Consider the following 24,682-nt stretch of genomic DNA (forward strand, 5'->3'; position numbering starts at 1 on the left):
TAACATGTTATTTGATTTTAATTCCAAAACCAACTTCTGGTTGTCCTGATGTCAGAAAATGCCCCTGACCACCCATTGATATATATACTTGGACCACTGGTTAGTTCTAATCAGGTATGGTTTTTGCCAGCCACCAATAATAGAAATGTCGACAATTTTGAATGTTAAAAGATCTGTCCGAATGAGTTTAAATACAGTATTTCAAAGATTATCTAATTTGTTTTCAATGACTATGTTTACTCTAAAAGAGGAAGCACTAATTTATAAAGCCCATCACTGTTATTTTAAAAATTCTCAAAATACAGCTCACTCAATTTCTCAAAACAGCAAAGGCCAGATTTCAGGTAGAAATTAGAGGGGTCTTCCTCAGGAGTGCAGGGTACTTCCCATGGGAAATATGGAGAGCAAGTCAATTACAACCACTTCCACACATTGGCTGAATCAGCATTGACAGAGGACAAAAGTAACATGTGCTGGCCAGAATTTAGTGAAAGGTCAATGGACAAAAAAGGTAAAAAGAAACTGGAAGAATATTGATAATTTGCAAACTTTACACTCAGAAGTAATGAAGGCTTTTTATATTCCATTTATACAGAATTGCAGTCATATTATCTAGTTTGCCCTGTGCATAGTCAATTACAAACATACGAGTATACAAAACAGAACAGGAGTAAGCCATTTGGTCCCTTCAGCCTCCTCCATCACTTGATAAGATCATTGCTGATCTGATTATGACCTCTATTTTCCAGTCTACCTCCTAACCCTTCAACTCCTTTGTCAGTTAAAAATCTATCCAGTTCAGCCTTAAAAATATTCAATGACACAGCCTCCACTACTCTCTGGGGAAGAGAATTCAACAGACTAACGACCCTCTGAGAGAAAAAAAATTCTCCTCATCTCTGTGTTCAATGGGAGACCCTTATTTTTAAACTGTGTCCCCTAGTTCTAGAATCTCCCACCTGAGGAAGCATCCTTTCAGCATCCACCTTGTCATGTTCCCTCAGGATCTTATATGTTTCAATAAGATCACCTCTCATTTTTCTAAACTTCAATGGATAGAAGCCCAACCTGTCCAACCTTTCCTCATGAGTCAAACCCTTCATCCCAGGAATATCAGTAATGTGAACCTCCTCTGCACTGCTTCCAATACAATTATATCCTTTCTAGTCATGCTAGGATAACTTGGAGACCTCATTAGGAGGCCAAGATAGATCATCCATTCAGCACTTCAGACAGGAGATGGTCATCTTTTGCACTCACGAACTGGGTTCTGCCATCTTTGAGGTTAGGGCTGTTCATTGAACTTCCTCCTCCAATTAGATGTTTAATTGTCCATCACCATTCACAACTGGATGTGGCAGGACTTTGATCTGTTCTGTTAGTTGGGAGATTGCTTAGCTCTGTACATAGCATGCGGCTTCCAATGTTTGGCATGCATATCATCCTGTGTTGTAGTTTCACCAGGTTGGCACCTCATTTTTAAATATGCCTGGTGCTGCTCCTGGCGTGCTCTTCTACATCCTCATTGAACCAGGGTTGGTCCCCTGCCTTGCTGGTAATGGTAGAGTGAGGGATATGCTGGGCTGTGAGGTTATAGATTCTGGAGTACAGTTCTGCTGCTGTTGATGGACCACAGGGCCTAATGTATGTCCCATTTTGGGCTGCTAAATCGGTTCTGACTTCATTTCCACAATGATTGTCTGATGGTCACTCCTACCATTACCACCCTGGGGAGATGTGACTCATAGATTGGTGATGAAGAGGTCAGGTAGGTTTTTCCCTCATGCTGGTTCTCTCACCACCTGTCGCAGACACAGTCTGGCAGATACATCCTTCAGGACTTGACCAGTTCAGTCAGCTATAGTGCTACCGAAACATTCTTGGTGATGGACACTGAAGCCCCCCACCCAGAGTACAAACTAAGCCCTTGTTCCCTTCAGTGCTTCTTCCATATGATGTTCAACATGGAGGAGTACTGAGTCATCAGCAGAGGGAAGGCAGTCTCTGATCTAACGGTAATCAGCAGGAAATTTCCTTGTCTATGGTTGACCTGCGACTTCATGGAGTCTAGAGTCAATGTTGAGGATTCAGAGGACAACAAAGACAATTCAGAAACACAAGCTTCCAAAAGCAATCGAGACCAGTGAGATAATTCCTTTAAACAGTTATGTTTAAGTGACTTTCCCGAATGGTACAAACATTTTGACAATGGTAATTTGATTTTAAAAACTTTTGACACAAAAAGGGTTAAAAGCTGAATTTTCTTCCATACCAGCACTGAAAGATCATGAGGAGTAGGGACGGGCCTATGAAACAGTGGCAGAGTATGTGTCCCAGTGTTCCATGTAATGACTGGGCTTTGAGCATTCATGGTATCTGTGGATAACGCAAAGAAACATATTTTTCTATAATCTCCATCACTCACAGTTAGACATAGAATTTTGAAATTAGGGGCCTAATTCGCACTCCCATGTACAATTTTCAAAGTCTAATATTAGTTCCAAAAAATGCAAAATGAATGTAGCATAAGAACACAAGAAATATGAACAGGAATAGACCACATGGCCCATCATGCCTGCTTTGCCATTCAATACAATCATGGCTGATCTTGTGCTTCAACTCGCCCGTTCGCACATATCCCTTAATTACCAAAAATCTGTCTATCCCAGCCTTAAATGTGCTCAATGATGGAGCAATGATGTAGGAGATAACATGGAAAATAGTTAATTGTTCCTCAATCAATTATCCCTTTAAATTTCCTTTGTTGTTTGTGGCCTTCTTGTTTCAATGTACTCTACCTTTAAATTTTTTATGCAGCTGCACATGTTGTATCTTAAAGGGGACAGCTTGTGTGCGGCTTGCGTGGTACCTTCATAATTGCTGCACGATCACCCACGCATGTTGCAGTTTAAAGGGGACAATGCCCTCAGTGCCATTTTATTGGCAAGCACAACTTTCAACCCAACGTTACTTCCAAAGAAAGGTAAATAACCATATATTCTAAACAAATAATTTTTTTTATATTCATTCATGGAATGTGGGCTTTGCTGGCTGTGCCAGCATTTATTGCCCATCCCTAGTTGCCCTTGAGAAGGTGGTGGTGAGCTGCCTTTCTGAACTGCTGCAGTCCATGTGGTGTAGGTACACCCGCAGTGCTGTTAGGAAGGGAGTTCCAGGATTTTGACACAACGACAGTGAAGGAATGGCGATATATTTCCAAGTCAGGATACTGAGTGACTTGGAGGGGAACTTCCAGGTGTTGGTGTTCCCAGCAGATAGAGCTACAGGAATCCAGGGGCGACCATAGGTAAATGTAAGTAATGGAAAGAAGGAGGAAGAAATAAATAGGAGGAAGAAACAATAATAGAATTGAAAATAAATCAGAAAAATCACAGAAAGAGAAACAAACAATTCAGAAAAGAGAATCAATAAGACTAAATAAGTTATAAGATTAAAAATTCCTCTATGTACCGGAATGAAGTGAAAACTCAAAAGGAAGTAAGAAAACATTTTCTATGTTTTTTTTTTGTTTCATTTTCTACTCATGCACATACTGTAAAATATAAACCTACCAGAGTTTGTGGTGATCGGTTGTGAATTTGCCACTTGCTCATCACTCTGATCTAATACTGGTACAATAAATGTTTAAATCATTCAGCAACTTACTTGAATTTGTAGATCTTGATAATCTCAGCACTCCCCATGCTACCAACCATTCCTCACTCTCCATTAAATTTTCCATGCTGAGATTGATGTCCCATGGAGCAGATGTTATGTTTCCATTTGGCCAGTGGTAAAATCGGATTATTAGTATCATGTCCTCTTCAGGCATCACATCATAGAATAACACCTAGAAAAGAGCCATTATTGCAGTTCCAAAGAAGAGTCATATTGGACTCGAAAGGTTAGCTCTGTTTCTCTCTCTCCAGATGCTGCCAGATGCTGAGATTTTCCAGCACTTTGTTTTTATTTCAGATTTCCAGTATCCGCAGTATTTTGTTTTTATATTATTATGATTGCCATTATAACTTTTGACTCTGTTGTCAAATATAGACTTGTTGTCAATGTTGCAAAAATATTCCAATGTTGACAACTTTGCAACATTATAGAGGGACATATTGATGCTGCCTTTTGATTTAATGAAAACATAAGCCTATAACTCCTTACATAATAAAATCCCTCAGGGTGAGGTGTCCACTGAAAGCTATGTTCCAGGTTAGTTTCACATTCACTGCCCTGCATGTTCTTTATCACCTTTTTGTGAAAATTAAGAATGCTCATGATCGCAAAACTTTGTAACCCCTTCCCTCCTTCAGATTTACTTTCCTCTGTCAATTAAGAGTTGTAAACATCTAAGTTGACATTAGCTAACAATTATTCCCTGATTTAAATCATTTATTTTATCATTGTCTTTGTCTCTTCACCATAATGTAAAAAAACAGGCTGAGGAGCATATTTAAGAGGGACTAGGGGAGATGGCGGCGTAGTGACAATGTTACTGGATTAGTGGAGCAGAAGCCCAGGCTGGCTGGCTCTCACCTCAGCAGCTGGTGGATTTGAATTCAATTAATACATCTGGAATATGAAGCTAGTCTAAGTAATGATGACCATGACAACTATCCTCTGTTGTTATACAACCCATCTGGTACACTAGTGCCCTTTAGGAAAGGAAATCTGTCACCGTACTCAGTCCAGATCCACAGCATAGTGGTTGACTCTTAAATGCCCTCTGCCATGGCTGAGCAATCCACTTAGTTCAAGGGTAATTAGGGATGGGCAACAAATGCTGGCCATGCCAGCATTGGCCACATCCCATGAAAGAATAAGGGGAAAAAAACTAGACTTGAAAAGGTTAAGAAACTAAAGTTTTGGCTGGAATTCCTGTTCTTCAAACGTTTACATTTTCAAATCAACCTGTCACAAGTATTTTTGTCATTACAAGTTAAGGGAGAGAAGACCTTTTTGAGACATGCAGGGCAAAATTTAATGGAGCCACTGGGAGGGGGAGTCTTAGCGGGCGGGGTGACTTAATCTGGCAGGAACCAAAATCTCAGTTTCCTGATGGCAGGTTGGGTTTAAGGGATTAAGTTGTTGGCGTTTCAGCGGCAGGCTGGGACTCACGGTTCAGTACCTGGAACCTCTTTTGCCTATATTTGAATACACATGAAAAGGTCTCACTTCATCTGAAAGGTCATCGACCTGAACCGTTAACTGTGTTTCTCTCCATAGATGCTGCCTGACCTGCTGAATATTTCCAGCATTTTTTGTTTTTATATGCAATTCTCAATTATGCCTTGCAAACTATCATTAGGTATTGTTCTGTATTGGTTCTTACTTACACCAGAGTAAAAGTCGTAACTTTAACAATGGTGTCACCATCAAAGAATTGAATTGAGAGTCCAAAGGGTAAATTAAACATATTACAATAGTTTCACAATTTGAAAAAAATCCAAAATCCAAAATCTAATAGGGAAAATGTGAAATACATTTTCTGCAAAGTCAAACATGATATTTCAGGGAAAGTTCAAAACATGTGACAGGGTTTACAGGAGATAAAGGACAAATTGAGAATTTAACAACAGCTAAAGGATGAGTAATATGCAGCCATTTATTTCATTGACTGAACATTGTCAATGAGAAGATTTGGAATCTGAGATTGTAAACAAAATGATGCGTAATCAAATCTGCCACATTTTAATATTTCAGTTAACAAAGAAAGAGTAAAAGAATCTGTAATTGTATAGTGCTTTTCACAACTTAACAATGCCACAAAGCACTTTACAGCTTATGATGTACTTTTGAAGTGTAATCACAGTTGTAAAGTCGGAAACCATACAGTAATTCCCCACTTAAAATAAAGTAAATCACTAAATATGAAATAAATACTGTATATATTCCAATCTGATAACACTCACCAGTCTCTTTTTCTTCTTAGACATTGCCTAGGGTTCAAGCATGACCTGCTTTCATTCCAATTCGATAGGTTTTGCGATGGATGATAAGTCCAATGCACAATCTGCTGAATCTGCCACATGTGGGGCAGGAGTTGCTTGGGGTGGGGTCAGGTAGACGAGTTGTTTGGAGGTTTGTGGATTCTCTCCAATGTCTTGACTTTGCTTCTGCATGTTCTGATGATGTCTCTCGATGTGTTCAGTGCTTTCCTGAATGAACCTTCTCCATTTTGGTCAGTCACAAGCCAGGGACTCCCATGAATCAGTGGGGATGTTTGGCCTCTTTGGGGATGCTTTGAGGACACTCCTAAAGCATTTCAATGGAGGTGGTTTTGAGTGATTAGTGCCTCGATGTTGGGCATGTTGGCTGGAGGAGGATGCTATTGGACTGCCTTGCCTGCCACTGTATTTGGAGGATCGTGTGAAGGCGCTGCTGGTGGTGTTTTGAGATGCCTGCTGCAGATTGTCCAAGTCTCAGAAGCATAAGTGGGAGTGTGGCGATCACTGTTGCCTGGTGAACCATGACCATAGTTTCTGGTTTGATATCCTGGTCCCAAAATTCTCTTATCCTCACTCGTCTGAAGGCTGAGTTGGTACATTGAAGGCAATGATGGATTTTGTTGCCTACGCCTTTGTCAAGGGGAGACTCGCAAGCTTTAGAGAATGGTCCACATTTTCCAGGATCTCGCCAGTGATCTTAATTGATGGGTGGAGGTGTTGTGCTGTGGTTGGAAGGGGACCTTAGTTTTCTGGGTGTTTAGTGAAAGCCCCATTTTTTCATACGCTTTCTGAGTGAGTGCGCACACAAGCATTTTCTGCATAAACAAGTTCAATGCCTGAAGTTGGAGGGATCCTGGTTTTGAATTGAAGGTGGCATAGGTTGAACAGGCAGGTCCAGGAGGAGCTAATGGGAAGAAGGGCCAGAATCATCAATGACCTTGAAAAATTTAACCAAGGATAGTTGGACGGTTTTCTTTTTCTTTTTCCGGTAGATCTCCTTGTAGCAGTTGATGCAGTCATTGATCATCCTGTTCACTTTGGCACTGTGCTGTCTGTTTGGATCATCCTTGGTGAAGATTTCCATTGCCTTTTGATGAGTTGAAAACCTCGAGACAGTCATTTCATTGGCAAGTTTCGATGGGGTGGTGTTTCAGTGCAATCCTTCTCTTCAGCTCACTGCCTCTCTATCTAGATTAAATCTTCATTGGACAATTCCTCTCCGTGGAACTCGAGAAATTCCACTTCATCAGCCTCCTCCACTTCATCAAAGTAAACTTCCCTCACCAAGGTAATGATTTCACTCTGAACTTCAGGGAAAGTGTTGTGAAATCCTCTGTGGTCACTTGCACACTTGGGCCATGCTTTCCACCACAAACCGTTTGAAAACAACAACGTAACTTCACCCCTTGAACCAGCGATATTGTCAAAGCTCTTGAGGATGTTGTAACCATGCCAAAATTCCCTGGCTGTTGGTGCAGTCATACCATCTCCTGCCTTCATGAGCTGGGAGCAGGTACCAAATAAATAGTAAGCCTTGAATGCTGCGATTGCTCCATGATCAATGGGCAGTAGCAATGAAGATATGTTGGGTGGCAGGAAAATCACGTTCACATTTTGAGACAAGTCATCAAGGTATCAAGGTTGATAGGATGACATGGGTAATTATCCAAGAGGAGCAATATCTTGAAGGTGATGTTTTCACTTGCACATTATTCATTCCAAGTAGGGATTGCATACGAAGAGAACTATTCTTGAAAAAGTGCCCCCGGTCATCCAGGCTTCCTTATTTGAATGGCAAATGGCGTGCAGATGTTTCTTGGAATACCGCCTCAAGGTCCTTGGTGTCTCAGACTGGTATATCCTTAAGGGTTTATAAATCTCTGCAGCATTCCCACCAAGCGGAACAGTCAGGTGATCTATAAATCCTGATGCTGTCTTCTCCTCTTTGAAGATGTATGTTCTCTGTGGTAGACACACCCTGTCTCATCAACATTAAAGACTTGTTCGGTGAGCAGCCACCTTCTTCAATGATTCACTTTAAATAGGCAACTAGGGATGGGCAATAAATGTTGGCCCAGCCAGTGAAGCCCACATCCCATGAATGAATTAAAAAAAAGAATTCATCAGCTGCTTCAGCATCAGCAATAGCCACTTCGCTGGTCACCTTAGGAATGTTTCTTGAAAGATCCAAACCATCCACAACTAGCAGTGAAACTTTCCGACTGTGAACTCTCACCCTGCTCATTCCGTAAGTCTTCATACAGGCTTTTAGCTTTTGCTTGAATGACCATCAAACCGAAAGGCACCCTGCACTTGTTTTGGTCTTTGATGCAGACTGCTAAGGATCTTTTTTACTCCATGATGCTGCTTCTAGGCCGACTTACCTTGCTAACACTTAAAGGTGTAACATCTTGTACAGTTTGTTTGATTTTGTCAGCGTCACCATGGATTGTTCTCACCCTTGTAGGAGTTAACCCAAGTACTCTGCCAATGTCAACTGCTCTTTCTTCAATCTCAAAACATTTTAAAACCTCCAACTTCATTGCTAATGTCATTGTTTTTCATGTTCACTTAGCAGCAGCAGACTCACTACCATCACTTGCTGGACATTTTCATGCTTAAGAGTGATTTCAATTAATGGATTGAAGCACAAGCCTGAACCAATCACTTTAAAATGGCCTCTCTGCCTCCACCGATGCAAAGTTGAACAAGGATCATACTTGGGGTTCCAAAATTAATCAAAAGGTTGTCGAGTCAGGACTTGCTGACTTCCCAATTCCTCCTGAAAGGTCTTGTTATTTTTGCTAAAAGAGGACTCCGAGCCAAGGGCAGCACTGCCGTCTGCAGCAAATGCCCCTCTCACTGGCTTTAAAGTGGCCTTTCTGGTTCACCTGCAGCAAAGTTGAACAGGGCCACACTTGTGATTCCAAAATTAATCAGAAGATTGCAGAGTCAGTCTCCTGAAGGATAAGTATTGCACCCTGTATTTTTCACCCAAACAAGCCCCTGAGCCAAGGAAAGCATTTTAGCAAATGCTTCCCCCCACACCCCCTACCAACTTTAACACAGCCTCTCTGCCTCACCCGATGTAAAACTCCACAGCAGGCACCTGGGGCTCCAAAATTAAAATAGGGCTGAAGAGACAGGAACTGCAGCTTTTCTGTACAAAAGTGAGCAGTCCAGGTTTCAACTTCACTCTTGAAGAAAAATACTGTGATATTCTTCACACAAAACTGTACTGCAGAGTTTTTTAAAAAAGTTGTTGTTTTGAATGCAATCAAACGCCTCTCCTTACATTTGCTCCAAAATGGTGTCAATCGGGTCATGTGATGCTATGTAGGTCCTGGTGGGAAACAACACTAAAGCGCAAGTGTTATGACCGAACAGTTGGTAAAGCTGAGTTATCTAAAAAATTCCAGAGGGAAGCTTTAAACAACTGTCATAACCGATATTTTTAAGTGGCATTTTTGAGATGCAACTCAAAATTCAGGAATCAGACCACCAGTTCTCAAGAAGTTTTATATTAAACTAAATGAAACATTTTATTAAGTTGCAACACATTAAACACATATACATGGCTACAAATTACTACTATCATAACCTTTAACAAATTCACAAACTAATCTCCATTAAGGCAACAGCAACCCATTGACTTAACCAGGCACCTGGCAAAGCATTTTCACCTTATGAATTCAAAATGAGGTTCTTTTCACTTTGGTACCCATGGAGACAGTTGTAGGCTTACAGCTGCATTGATCTTATATTACCTCTGCCCCACACACATGGAAACTACTATCAATTATATCCAGTACCTCATTGAACATAAATTTTCATTGTATCACCAGCCTCTTTGAACTCCACCTCTTCTAACAATAAAAGCCTTTTTATAGTACCAATTTTATTAGTAATATAAACATATTGCTTGGTCTCTGCTAGCTAGGTGCCAGATTTCACCCCACTTCTTGAATGGCCTAATCAAAAAATGCAAATACACTCTACCTCTCTTACATCTCAAAACTAGTACATATCAAAGCACCCGGACTAGCTGGCTTTAATCCAATTAAGACACACCTATAGACTAAACCTCTATTTTAAAATAAAAATATTTTCCAATAATACTATATACATTAATAGCTTCATGACACAAGTCCTGATGCTAAGTGGACATACCAGCCTGTTATATCCATGATGTTAAAGCAGAATGAGGCAACTTAAAACAGGGACTTACTGTACAAGTTACATTACAATCAGAGGAGTCAGCAGGGATTTGAAAAGGGTAGGCCATGTCTGGTAAACCTGATTGAATTTTTTGAAGAGGTGACTAAAGTAGTGAACAGGGGAATGTCTACAGATATTATTTATATGGCCTTCCAGAAGGCATTTGATAAAGTCCCTTTTATGAGATTGCTAGCTAAAGTTGAAGTCCACTGAATTGAAGGCAAATTATTAACCTGATTAGTAAATTGGCTATGGCAGGAGACAGAGTAGGGATAATGGACAGGTACTGTACTCTAATTGGCAGGATATGACCATGGTGTTTTGCAAGCATTTGTGTTGGGGTTTCAGCTATTCACTATATTTATTAAAGACTTAGATGGTGGGATACAAAGCCACTTATTCAAATTTGTCTATAACACAAAGATAGGCGGCCTTAATTAAGCAGCGTAGATAGAAGCATAAAATTACAAAAAGATGTCAATAGATTAAATGAATGGGCAAAACTGCAACAAATGGATTTCAAGCAATTGTAAGCAAATGTGAGGTTATCCACTTTGGACATAAAAAGGACAGAACAAGGTACTTTCTAAATGGGGAAAAGCTAGAATTAGTAGAGGTCCAAAGAGACTTGGGGTCCAGGTCCATAGATCATTAAATAGAAGTCATAAACAGAAGTACAGAAATTAATCAAAAAGGCTAATAGAATGCCAACCTTTTTTACCTTAACGATGTGGCAGGGTCTTAAAGGAAGTGACAGCGGAGATAGTGGATGCATTGGCTATAATATTCCAAAATTCCCTGGATTCTGGAAAGGTTCCAGTGGGTTGGAAAAATGCTAATATAACGCCCTTATTCAAAAAGCGGGGGAGGCAGAAAGTAGGAAACTATAGACCAGTTAGTATAACGTCTGTTGTTGGGAAATTGTTGGAATCCATTACTAAGGAAGTAGTAATGGGGCATTTGGAAAGTCAAAATGCAATCCATCAGAGTCAGCATGGTTTTATGAAGAGTAAATCGTGTTTGACTAATTTGCTAGAGTTCTTTGAAGATGTGACAAGCAAAGTGGATAATGGGGATCCTGTAGATGTAGTATATCTGGACTTCCAGAAGGCCTTTGATAAGGTGCCGCACAAAAGATTAATACACATGATAAGATCACATGGAGTTAGGGGTAATATATTAGCTTGGATAGAGGGTTGGCTAACCAACAGAAAGCAGAGAGTCGGGATAAATGGGTCTTTTTCTGGATGGCAAGCTGTAACTAGTGGGGTGCCACAGGGTTAGGTCCTTGGGCCACAATTATTTACAATCGATATTAATGACTTGGATTCAGGGATAGAAGGTACTATAGCTAAATTTGCATATGACAACAAAATAGGTGGGAAAGTAAGTTGCAATGAAGAAATAAGAAATTTACAAATGGATATGGACAGGTTAGGTGAATGGGCCAAAATTTGGCAGATGGAGTTTTACGTGGATAAGTGTGAGGTTATTATTTAAATGGAGAGAAACTTCAGAATGCTTCAGTGCAGAGGGATTTTGGTGTCCTCGTGCATGAATTGCTGAAAGCTAGTATGCAGGTACAGCAGGTAATAAGGAAGGCAAATGGAATTTTGGCATTTATTGCCAAAGGATTAGAGTATAAAAATAGGGAAGTGTTGTTGCAACTGTACAAGGCATTAGTGAGACTGCACCTGGAGTACTGTGCACAGTTTTGGTCCCCTTACTTGAGGAAGGATGTAATTGATGTAGTTGCGCTGGAGGCGGTTCAGAGGAGGTTCACTAGATTGATTCTAGAGATGCGGGGCTTGTCTTATGAGGAGAGATTGAGCAGTTTAGGCCTATACTCGCTAGAGTTTAGAAGGATGAGAGGAGATCTAATTGAGGTATATAAGATGCTAAAGGGGATAGACAAAGTAGACGTGGAGCAGATGTTTCCTCTTCTGGAGCATTCTAGAATGAGAGGCCATAGTTTGAGGCTAAGGGGTGGTAGATTTAAATCAGAGATGAGGAGGAATTACTTTTCTCAAAGGGTCGTGAATCTGTGGAATTCACTACCTCAGAGTGCAGTGAATGCTGGGACGCTGAATAAATTTAAGGAGGAGGTAGACAGATTTTTAATTAGTAATGGGTTGATAAGTTATGGGGAGTGGGTAGGAAATTGGAGTTGAGGCCGAAATGAGATCAGCCATGATCGTAATGAATGGCGGGGCAGGCTCGAGGGGCTGAATTGCTTACTCCTGCTCCTAGTTCTTATGAATACAAAGGGGTGGAGGTCAGGCTTCAGCTGTGAAAAACACTGGTTAAACCATACCTGGAGTATTGTGAGCAGTTCTGGATACCATATCTTAGGAAGAATATATTGGCCTTGGAGGGAGTGAAGTGTAGATTTAGCAGAATGATACCTAGACTCCAAGGGTTACATTACAAGGAGAATAACACAACCTAGCATTGTATTCCCTGGAATTTAGAAGGTTAAGGGGTGATTTGATCCATGTTTTCAAGATATTATGTGGAATAGAAAGGGTAGAGGGAGAAACTATTTCATTAGTTGGGGAGCCTAGGACAGGAGGAATAGTCTGAAAATTAGAGCCAGACCTTTCGGGGTGAATAGGAAACACTTCTACGCATAAAGGATGTAGGAGGTCATTCTATTTTGGGCTGAAGGCTACACAGTAAAAATGCAGGTATTAACTGAATAAAGATAGCCCACCGACAAAGTCAATTCAGTCACCCGCTCCTCGGACCTGGCTGCAAAAGAGGAAGATGTGTATTGCAATCAGGCACACACATTTCTTGTGGGATCCATCAAACATGGCACAAAACTAAATTGGAAACTGCTGAACTCTCAGGGAGGTATCATTTCAAGCATGACCATCACATTTTGATACGCACTCTTTAGTTGTATCTACGCTGTGTGGTACAGTGGGTTCAAAGGTTTGAATGTCCTACTCCCGCTCCTATTTCTTATATTCTTTTTCAGTCATTGAGTATGTTCAAGACTGAGATCAATAGATTTCTACATATTAAAACATTATTTTTGCAGGTAACAATCATAGCTGAGGAACAACAAGCAGGTGCTAAAGTCTCCAAATAGGGTACTTGTTGCTATTAGAGGACTTTAAAATGGGGTCAGCAATTAATGATGCAGAAAACAATTCTAAGACCCATCACTGAGTGTTTCTTCACCTTTAAATAATGCAAGTACCATAGAATGTCACATAGTAAAGGGACTATGGCTCCTTCATGAATAACCATCAGCGTCATGCATTATGATGTTTTTGTAGTCAAATACCGCTTAAACATTAATTAAGTGAATGCTTTACTTTACTCTTTAAGTCCACGAGATTATATGAAGAGTCATGATGCCCAAATGGGTGCTATATGAGCTGTTTATGCTTGACAGTACCCTGACATCTGCTGAATGTCTCCTTTGACCTCTCAACTGTCCCTGCGCTCTCAAATTACTTGTCTGATATCCAGTCCTAGCTTTCCCAAGCACAATCTCTTCAGCCTTTGCCATAAGTTCTGCACGTTTGTCACTGATTCCATCTCCCTTCTTGGTCATTGCCTCGGGCTGAAATGGACTGTTCACAGTCTCAGAGTCTTGTCTGATTCTGAGATGAGTTTCAGGCTCTAAATGCTCTTCATCACTACTGCTACCTCCAATGGTCTCTCCCACCCAGACTTCAGTCCTGCCATCACCAAAAGACTTACATGAGCCTTTGTCACTTCCAGATTCAATTAGGGAGTTCCAACACTCAACTTGATGGGCTCCCATCTTTCACCCTTCCATTACTCCAGCTTGTCCAAGACTCTACTGCACATATCCTATCCTGCATGGTACTGCTTTCTCATCACGCCATCCTCACTGACCTACACTAGATACACATTCCCCAAACTGAAATTTATAAATCTCTGTCCCCGTCTTTAAAATCTTGTATTGCTTAGCTTCACCTCACCCCATCTCCACAACCTCCAGCCCCATATCCACCCCACCCTGAACACATACTGCCTGTTGTGCATTGTCCCCATTCTTTACCTTCTATTGCTAATGCTATGTTAATCATGTGCCAATTTCAAATATGGATAGACTATGATAGTGAAGCATTTATGCTACTGAATTAGTAATCCAAAAGCCTGGACTAATAATCCAGGAAATGTAAATTCAAATCCCATCATGGCAGCTTGATAATTTGAATTCAGTTTAAAGCATCAGGAAATAAAAAGCTGATATCATTGAAAGTGACCACGAAGCTATTGGATTGTTGTAAAAATCCAACTGGTTTACTGATGTCATTTTGGGAAGGAAAACTTGACCCAATCTGCTTTATATATAACTCTCGACCCACACCAGTCAATGTTCATTGACTCTTAGCAAGATATTCAGTCGTATCAAATCAGAACAACTAGGGATAGGCAATAAATGGTGACCTTGTCAATAATTTCCACATCCTGAGAATGAATTTTAAAAATGCTGTACAAAATATTATACTGATCAAAATAACTGTTTTCAAGAATGAGTAAAGTGAGAAGAACATTCTTATTAGCTGATACATTGACTGGACCCCTACCTCCTGCTCTCCAAAGATAAAGTATCCTTGTTTGATGTTAGATTTCACAGGAGCAGTGGTCCACAACATCCCAGAGTTCCTTGTATAAATTACCTGCCAAAGGAAGAGTTGGTTAAGGAGGATTGCCTCACATACACGTTACACTGCATCTCACGTGCTAACGTGAAGGTGTAAGCTCTGAAATTATTTGTCAGCTTAGAAGCCACGAGGTATGTAGGTAAGGTGGACAATTGCTGTGTGGAATGTGGATTCCCTGGCACGGAGGAATGAATGCTCAAGGGATGGGACGCCACTCATTTTACAAATCTAGAACAGTTCATGGCTCTAGTTGCCCTGATGCTGGCTTCATCTATCTTTGCAGTTATACTACTACTTTCATATAACTTGAAAAGGTTATAATTGGATGTCTAGTTTGGCCATCTATTCGATGGCTTTCTGAGATGCTGAGTGGAGAAATGGAGTGCCTCCCACAACGGACCTTAGTGGTCAGTCTGATGTGGTGTGTTCTCTGGTCTAGGATACATGGCCACAGTCACACCGGATCATCCCTCACCTTCCACTTAGGGAGCAGGTGGCTGCATTGCCCATGCCCTGTGCAGATTCGGTTGAGTGCTGCTCATGGTCTTTGAGGGAGGTTGAAACCAGGTACCTCTGTTGATGGGTCAGAGGTATTGTTTTTTATGCTGCATTTCTCCCATGATTCTGCCCATCTGGATAGTGGGTTGATTCCAGCTGAATGATAAAAGCAGCTTTCATTGCAGTGGAAATGGGAAAAATCAAGCGGCTAGTCAATAGAACCACGGACATTCACAGTGTAGAAGGAAGACATTCAACCCATCATGTCTGTTGCTGTAATGATGTTATAACTATTCCCGTTACAATAGCTCACTCCCCAGGGCCCTGCATCTTTCTCTGCTTGAAATATTTATCAATTTTTTCCTTAAAAGATGCAACGGTGTCAGCCATTGGCAAAATATTCCTTGTTACAACAACTTTTAGAGTAACAGAATTCTCCTAATCACTCCCCTTACTAAATTGGTAACCATTTTAATCTAACCGGAATTCATGAAAGAGTCCATCACATATTTACCCTTCCTGTTCTCTGGTGGGATCCAGTGAGTCTTAAGCTGCCGTCACCAATGGGGGCGCCTTTCACTCTGTCAATAATAATCCCAATACTTTTTTCCATCTCATTTTCATTGATCTGTTCCTTGAATATTTGTACAGTTAAGTTTCTTCCATCATTAGGCCTGGAAGTGAAAATATGTGTCAATACATATAAATCAAAAATACTTTTTGCCAAATGATTTGCAACTTTTTTTTAGTATTAAATATTAAAAGCAATCAGAATTTAACTCCATACTATGTTCCACAGCAAATTTACAGCAAAAGAGTAAATTATGTAAACACTAAAAATTATTTTGATTATTTTCTTTTTTCTCTTTCTTCCTTTGGAATCTTCCTATCACCTGCACCATCTTCAGTCCAAGAGATCAGCTAGAGAATTGTTCCCAGGTTTCTGCTGCTGCTGCTCTGTAGTGGTCAGATGGAGTGACTGTCTTGAGTTTTTTGTCTATTCCTTTTGGCAAAATCGGTACACAACCAATTTCCATTTTGCTGCACAGCCCTTGGAACTGCCAATCACTGTGCCATGTCACTCTCTTGCTGCAGTAGCATAGTGGTTATGTTGCTGGATTCCAATAGGACTTGGACTAGTAATCCAGTGATGGGAGTTCAAATCACCATTCCAAGTTAGGAAAGGTAAATTCAGTTAACCTAAATTTAAATTCAGATTAAATAAATCTGGCATAAAAAGCTAGTATCAGTAACAGTGATCATGTAACTGCCGGTTTGTCATAAACTCCCATAGGTTCACTAATGCCCTTACTCCAATTGCAGAAGCAATGTGGTTGACTCTTAACTGGCCTCTGAAATGGCTTAGCAATCTTATCACCCCCTTCTCAAGAGCAATTAGGATGGGTAATAAATACTGGATTTGGCAGTGATGCCCACATCCGATGAATGAATAAAAATATCGATATTATTAAGTAGTCTTTCAAATTGCAAAATTCACACAATGCATACAGATGCCTTTCTATTGCATGCAAAAGTTATGTTATGTGCAAATTTCAGGGTACAGTTATCCTGCTCCCATAACTAATCCTGCATTGATTTTCTACTGGAATTTTGCCTGGGAGCCAACATAACTATGGTGAACAATTTCTTTTGAAAAATTGAGCTCTTGGTAAGAGGTGAAATCAGGCAGCAATAAAAACAAGTACTCCCTTAATTAACATGTATAATGAACACAATCTATCAGGAAGCAGTAAAACATGTGGTGCTGCACCTGGTACGGGCATGGTAATCTCCAAATTTTAGCCAAGCGGTTTGAGGAGCGGTTGAGTGGAGGTGTGATATTTTAGGTAAGGATGGAGAAAATATCTATGGGACTCATGCATTCTTTCTAATGGTGAGGTACACAGCATTGTAAGAGACCTTGAACAAGGTATCAGTCTTCCCTGCCCAATTGCGAGGCAAAAGGGCGAAAAGAAGAAAAGCAGCACTTTTTAACATTTACCTCAACAGAAGAAGAAACTTCAAGAATGAAACATTGGCAAGTACTAAATGTACAATACAGTTACTTTTCAAACATTCACTAGTACTAACTGTACAATGGGATTGTTTTTCAGACGTTTGTGAAGGGCACAAACAGTTCAGTGATTTTTAGTAAATCAAAGAAATTATCTGATAGGAAAAAGCCTTTTGGCCCATTATGCCTGTGTCAATATTGGTTATACAATTGAGAGTGATCTTCTCGAATCTCAGTCCTCTTCCCTTTACCACATTCGTCTACGTTCTAACATTTCCAATTCTTTTGTAAGTGATATTATAGTCTCTGCCTCATTTGAGCTATTTATTGTAAAACATAACCCTGTAGAGAAAAAAATCTTTCAGCCTCCCCTTTCTTTTTTGTAGTGATAATCTTAAATCTATGACATCTCGTTACTGGTTCACAAACCAGAGAAAACGGCAATTCACTATATTTTTTATTTATCCTTGGGATGTGGGAAACATTGGAAAGGTAATAAGAAAGCAAAATACTGCGGATGCTGGAAATCTGAAACAAAAACAAAAATAGCTGGAAAAACTCAGCAGCTCTGACAGCATCTGCAGAGAGGAATACAGTTAACGTTTCGAGTCCGTATGACTCTTCATCAGAACTAAGGAAAAATAGAATTGAGGTGAAATATAAGCTGGTTGAGGTGGGTGGGACAGGTAGAGCTGGATAGAGGGCCAGTGATAGATGGAGGCAAAGAAGAGATTGCCAAAGATGTCATAGACAAAAGGGGTGTTGACGGTGGTGATATAAGCTAAGGAATGTGCTAATGGTAACATTAAGGGTAGAAAGCAGGACGAGCAAGTGACAGATAGCCCTAGTGGGGGGAAGGGATCAAAATAGGCTGAAAGGTGGAGATAAAACAATGGATGGAAATAAATTTAAAAATAATAGAAATAGGTGGGAAAAGAAAAATATATAACAAAAAATATATTTTAAAAATGATAAATTATTGGAAAAAGGGGGATCAGAAAGGGGGCGGGGATGGAGGGGAGAGTTCATGATCTATAGTTGTTGAACTCAATGTTAAGTCCGGAAGGCTGCAAAGTGCCTATTCGGAAGATGAGGTGCTGTTCCTCCAGTTTGCGTTGAGCTTCACTGGAACATTGCAGCAGGCCAAGGATGGACATGTGGGCATGAGATCAGGTTGGTGTGTTGAAATGGCAAGCAACAGGAAGGTCTGGGGTCATGCTTGTGGACAGGCCGAAGGTGTTCCGCAAAGCGGTCACCCAGTCTGCATTTGGTCTCTCCAATGTAGAGGAGGCCGCATTGGGAGCAGCGAATGCAGTAGACTAAATTGAGGGAGGTGCAAGTGAAGTGCTGCTTCACTTGAAAGGAGTGTTTGGGCCCTTGGACGGTGAGGAGGGGGGAAGTAAAGGGGCAGGTGTAACACCTTCTGCGGTTGCATGGGAAGGTGCTGTGGGAGGGGGTTGAGATGTAGGGGGTGATGGAGCAGTGGACCAGGGTGTCCCGGAGGGAATGGTCACTACAGAATGCCGACAGGGCGGGGTGAAGTGAAGACGTGTTTGGTGGTGGTGTCATGCTGGAGTTGGCGGAAATGGCAGAGGATAATCCTTTGAATGCGGAGGATGGTGGAGTGATAAGTGTGGACAAGGGGGACCCTATCATGGTTCTGGGAGAGAGAGGAAGGTGTGAGGGCAGATGCGCGGGAGATGGGCCGGACACAGTTGAGGGCCCTGTCAACCACCGTGGGTGGAAAATCTCGGTTAAGGAAGAAGGAAGACATGTCAGAGGAATATTTTGGAAAGAGGCATCATTGGAACAGATGCGACGGAGGCGAAGGAACTGAGAGAATGGGATGGAGTCCTTACAGGAAGCAGGGTGTGAGGAGCTGTAGTTGAGGTAGCTGTGGGATTTGGTAGGCTTGTAATGAATATTGGTGGACAGTCTATCACTAGAAATTGAGACGGAGAGGTCAAGGAAGGGAAGTGTCAGTGATGGACCATGTGAAAATGATGGAGAGGTGGAAATTGGAAGCAAAATTCATAAATTTTTCCAGGTCCAGGTGAGAGCATGAAGCGGCACCAAAGCAGTCATCGCTGTACCGGAGAAAGAGTTGTGGGAGGGGGCCTGAGTAGGACTGGAACAAGGAATGTACTATTCATGGAAAGGTAATATTCATTGCCTTCAGGGGCTAAGAGTCAACCATTTGAGTTTGGGGCTCGAATCATGAATAAGTCCAACTGGGTCAGAACTGGGTTAGTGAACCAGCTGGGTTTTAACAAAAATCATCAGCTTCTGTTTTAATTTTTTGATGATAGCCCACATACCAATTTTCTTATAGGTCATCTTTACAATTTGCTATGGGAAATTTGAATGCTGAGTTACTAGCCATTGCTTAAATAACTGAACTGCTAATATCCTAAGGGTAATACTAGACTACTATTGACCTTCCCAAAACTGTTTAAAATTCTGAAATGAAAATTAGCTTTCTCTGTTCCACTGAAAAAACCTGTGTTTTCACATCTTTCCTATATGACCTACAATTGATTATTCCATTGAATCTTTGTTAATTTTTGCAACTTCTTTACATGACCCATGCTAACTTTCCTAAAATAGGAAGCCCAGACTGACACACAAAACTCTGACTATGCCTTACCCAACATCTTCCTCGTGCTGATACTCAATGTTCCATTTATAAAATCCAGAAGCCCAGTTGCCTTTTTATTGCCTTTTCTACCTGCACGCTTGATAGTTGCTGAAAAAAAAGCGTGCTTCAGCATAAAGTGGCTGCAAGGAGGTGTCTGATGCCACAGCTCTGCAAATAACCAAGAGGAAGCCAGGCATTGAACTACTTTATCACTTGGCTGCAGATTCTGCTTTGTGTTTGCACATTGGGGTTCCTTTCACTTCTTATCCCTCTCTCCCTTCTGCCTTGGTAAAAGCTACTAGTGGGTTAAAATGCTTTTTGAGCCTTGCTAATGGATGCAAGAACTTTATCCTCCTGTTCTGCCATTTCCCAATAAGTATGTATTTCCTTATAATTATTAGCCAGTGAAGTTCGATCCTGATAATTGTTGCCAGGTTGGTGCATCAGATATGATTGGTGACATCTTGGTGGGTGCAGTCAATCAGGTTAGGCTGATTGTTAATCATGTCACCTTTCATGCAGTTCCGCATGAAGCACTGAATGCTGAGTGAAGGCTCATATGAAAAATCACCTAAGTATTGAGATTTGTCAGTCCTTCCCAGATCATGTTTGTTCGATCATCCTCTCTTTGGAGTCGTAAACCCTTTGTCAAAGCGAGATATGTGCACCATTATTTTCTGTTACAGGTGTGAGGATACTAGTACGTGGACACAGACACTGCTGGTGCAGCCTGGCCTGTTCTGGCATAGATATGTAGGATTTTTGCTGGGAAACCTATTGTTGCACTGCAGAGCTGTATGGAAAAGGCAACAGGAGACTTAATTATCATAAAGAAATATAATATTTAAGTAGCAGCAGAAGCTTCCAGGAATGTTCTGGAAACTCATTGAATCTTCTTTAAAGGATTCTCCTTGAACCATTGTCACTAAAAATTGCAGGGGATGGAAAGGTCAGAGCGCAGGCACATTGTCCACCAGTGACCCAGAATTTGGAGCGCAGCCTCAATGTACCATATGTCCACTCCATTTGGCTTTATGGTAAATTCCAGTCAGGTGGAGCAGGCAAATCTTCTGCATGCTCAACCACCTCCCCCAATACATCAAGGAGGCATGCCTGAGAAAGCTGTGAATCTACCTGGGAATTACTCCACTTAAATTATCATTAGACTAAGAGCTTGTGTGAGTTCTTTTCATGGCCTAGTAAAAGCCCCAAGTCAGTAAAATCTTTATTATTGAGTCAGTTGCCTCCCATAGGCAAGAGAAATTATTTCTTGATTTTATCCTCAGCTCTTCCTGTGGTCTCATTCTCCCAATGGAGTGGCTGGATGGCACTTTAACTTTTGCCAAATGATTAAGGCAGACATTTGAGAGCACTGTTAAACATGTGGTCATTAATCCTTTGTCAAAATGAGGCATGTGCACCTTTATTTTCTTGTTTAGGTGTGAGAATAGCAGTACATGGACACAGACACTGCTGGTGCATTCTGGTCTGTTCTGACATAGATATATACGATTCTTGCTGGGAAACCCACTATTGCACAGCAGAGCTGAATAGACTTATGTCAAGGACCTTCTCTGAATCAATCACTATTGGCAGATGGCAGTCTTGCTGCATCACGCTTCTGCTGGTGGAGATGGGACACCATTCAGTCTGTAGTGTGAATGCGTGATCAAGGATTAATGGTAGCCTGCATGGAGTCAAGGGTTCAAGTTCCTTTGCAAGTTGGACTATTGTTTGTTGAAAGGTTTCTATTTCTGCAACCTATTGCGTTTGCTCTTTGGAATGTCTTAATCCTAGAGAAACACTTCATCACATGGTAAAATAGACTGCCTCTGATATGGCAAAACCGAAAGTGTGCGCTATGAGCCATCATTTGATTGTGTTGAGATGTAAAGATGCGGATTAATTTACTTGTCAAATGATTTGCAGTCACATTAAAGATATTCAACATATAAATCATGGAATGGATGCAGCATAGAAGGAGGCCATTCAGCCCAATGTGTCCGTGCAGGCTCCCCGTAAGAGCTATTCAGCTTTCATCCCAGTCCCCTGCCTTATCCCTGTAACCCAGCAATTTTTTTCACTTCAGATAATCATCCAAATTTCAGACCTGCTGGCTATTTCTTTAGATCTGGCATTAAGCAATATAAACTTGAACACCATAAGGTTATAAAATGTTGATCATGAAATAATGTCAAACTGGAAGGAGACATGTAGGAATTACCCTGTTTGATTTCTATTTATGCTCACAAACTCTGGTAACCTACATCTCAGGTAGAGTCTACTGCTTTATTAAACTTAAAATTACAGCTCAGTGTTGCTTTGTTTGCCAACTAGATTGTGAATGTCAGTTTGTCAGCCTCTTCAACAGAATTACAGGTTTAAAATAAATCAATACTTCTTACTGGGAATCTGAAAGAAGTCCACTGAATTCACAACTGTTGGGTTCACATTCCAACTGAGACATGAAACTATTAATGCGAGTCAGGAGGAACTTTAAGAGCAAATGCTATTTTAAGTGGACATTTTAGAGGTCTGCATTGAAATTTACTACTTGTTCTCTGGTATATACCTATCCCCAAAATCCTTGGATTCTGCTCTGCCGGTTCCAATGAAAGGTCACAGGCCTGAAATTCTTTCTCTCCCCACAGATACCATACCTTCTGAGTATTTCCAACATTTCTATTATTTCAGAATTCCAACATGTAATGATACCATAGTAAAATACTGTGAAACAAAAACACTTCCACCTTTTTCATACCATAGTAAGGTTGGGTGACTTTAACACGTCATTAGCAATGTCTGCTCCAATTGACCTCTGCAGGGTACTGCATCCCACAGTCACTCCACTAGGAATTCCAAAAGGCTTACAGGGTAAAGAAGAAAAGTTACTTTTTTCCCAATCTTGGCTCAATTCCACCTCTGGACCAGATCGATCCTCACAGAAGAGAAATTCAACATTTTGTTCTGTCTAGCCCTGGGAAATTTGGACACTTGTCCCCAAAAATCTTTGTTCACTATTCCTGGTAATTATGCTAGGATTTTGAATACCTCTTACAAGGTAATTTGGAAACTCTGAGCATAACCAGACCCTGGGCTAGTTTTTTTTTTAAACTGAATTTTTTTTTAAGCACAGGCATAATCCATAAAGCCTTCACCAATAATTATGTCAAAAGCCTCTCCCACCATCACTTCTACAACTGAGAATGATGAGATTAGCATGGTTGTGGAAACACCATCATCTTCAAGCTCTCCTCTCAGTCACACTCAGAGTTAGTTTGGACAAAGTAGGAAAATCGTTAAGATCTGATCGTGTTTTGTGCATAGATCGAAACACAAGGCAAGCTAATGGACTCAATGATTGTTTCTTGTCTTATGTCATTCATTATTTTTTATTTTCAGATTCATCCATAGAGAGCCCTCAGATGTACAAAGACCTTAGCGGTATTAATATAAAGGTACTCTGCTTCATGTCCATACTTCCTCAGTAAATCTTGTTCACAGAGTTCACAATCACATAGTTCTCGTGCAGGTCAAGAGGTTTAGAGCTGACACAGAAGCTCAGTATCTGTACTCCTTTTTAGCCCATGCAAATGTTTTGTAATGTTAAACAAAAACAAAAATACCTGGAGAAACTCAGCAGGTCTGACAGCATCTGCGGAGAGAGATACAGTTAACGTTTCGAGTCCGAATGACTCTTCATCAGAGTCATTCGGACTCGAAACGTTAACTGTATCTCTCTCCGCAGATGCTGTCAGACCTGCTGAGTTTTTCCAGGTATTTTTGCTTTTGTTCTAGATTTCCAGCATCCGCAGTATTTTGCTTTTATTTTGCAATGTTAATGTCACATTACTAAGTAAACAAGTAAATACACAAAAGATCAACATAAAGAGCAAGGTAAACCTGAAAGTCACAAGTTATAACTTTTACAAACGTTCATGTTTGGCAGGTCTAATGACGAAACCCACTGCATATAAATTTATTTGCCACAATATGTTGCAGGATTTCTATTACACTATTTTCTGCACATTTATAATGTGTTTTGTTTTTAATTTGAGTTACTGTATCCAAATGTAACCCACATTCCATTTGCACCTCAACAATTAGAAAAGGGAAGGAAAGAAGGAATAGGGTTGTCACGATCTTGCAATATGACAATAACACAGAAATATATTAAATGTTTCCATGATAGGAATTACTTACAGCTACTGTTAATTCCAGCCACTTGGGGATAATAGTTTAGAATGCTCCATTTATTCTTTAGATCAGATATACAAAATAAGATAAAGTAAATGGCAATGGACCAAAGGCTTGGCAGTCTTCATAACTATAATATCCTGAATTGGTTCATTGCCAACGTTTTAAACTTGAATTTCTTTTTTTAGTCTTGCACTGTTCCTTAGCCAAGAAGTTGGGGTGTGGGGGAGGGGTGCCTTTCGGCGAGTGGTCTACTCGTAGGTCTCTGTGTTGTTTTGTACTGCTTTGTATCTGTTTGCTAGAAGAGACTGAGTGATTTGAGGTGATTTGCCTGCTGATTTTCTTGTTCTTTTTGTGAAAATGATGTTTTTAACCAAATAACAGAATGACAATATCAAGTCTAAGGATTTGTGAATGCAAAGCATTCTACACCAAAATGTGGCATTGCAGCCACTTTGACTATAGCAATGTGTAATCACAAGACGCTTTCTGACCTATCAAGATCATCAAAGTT

The 24,682-nt window shown here is 40.6% G+C and overlaps 1 protein-coding gene across 1 annotated transcript in view; it reads right to left on the reverse strand.

Moving 5' to 3' along the window:
• Positions 1 to 15,821: 15,821 nt before the first annotated feature.
• ccdc17 (coiled-coil domain containing 17) overlaps positions 15,822 to 24,682 on the reverse strand; it is a 73,119-nt gene continuing 64,258 nt past the window's right edge. Inside the window, exon 14 of the mRNA XM_078561907.1 lies at positions 15,822 to 15,993. Coding sequence (XP_078418033.1) covers positions 15,822 to 15,993 — 172 coding nt within the window. The remainder of the gene's footprint in view (positions 15,994 to 24,682) is intronic.

Source organism: Cetorhinus maximus, chromosome 17 (genome assembly GCF_964194155.1).
Source record: "Cetorhinus maximus chromosome 17, sCetMax3.hap1.1, whole genome shotgun sequence".
Lineage (NCBI taxonomy): Eukaryota > Metazoa > Chordata > Chondrichthyes > Lamniformes > Cetorhinidae > Cetorhinus > Cetorhinus maximus.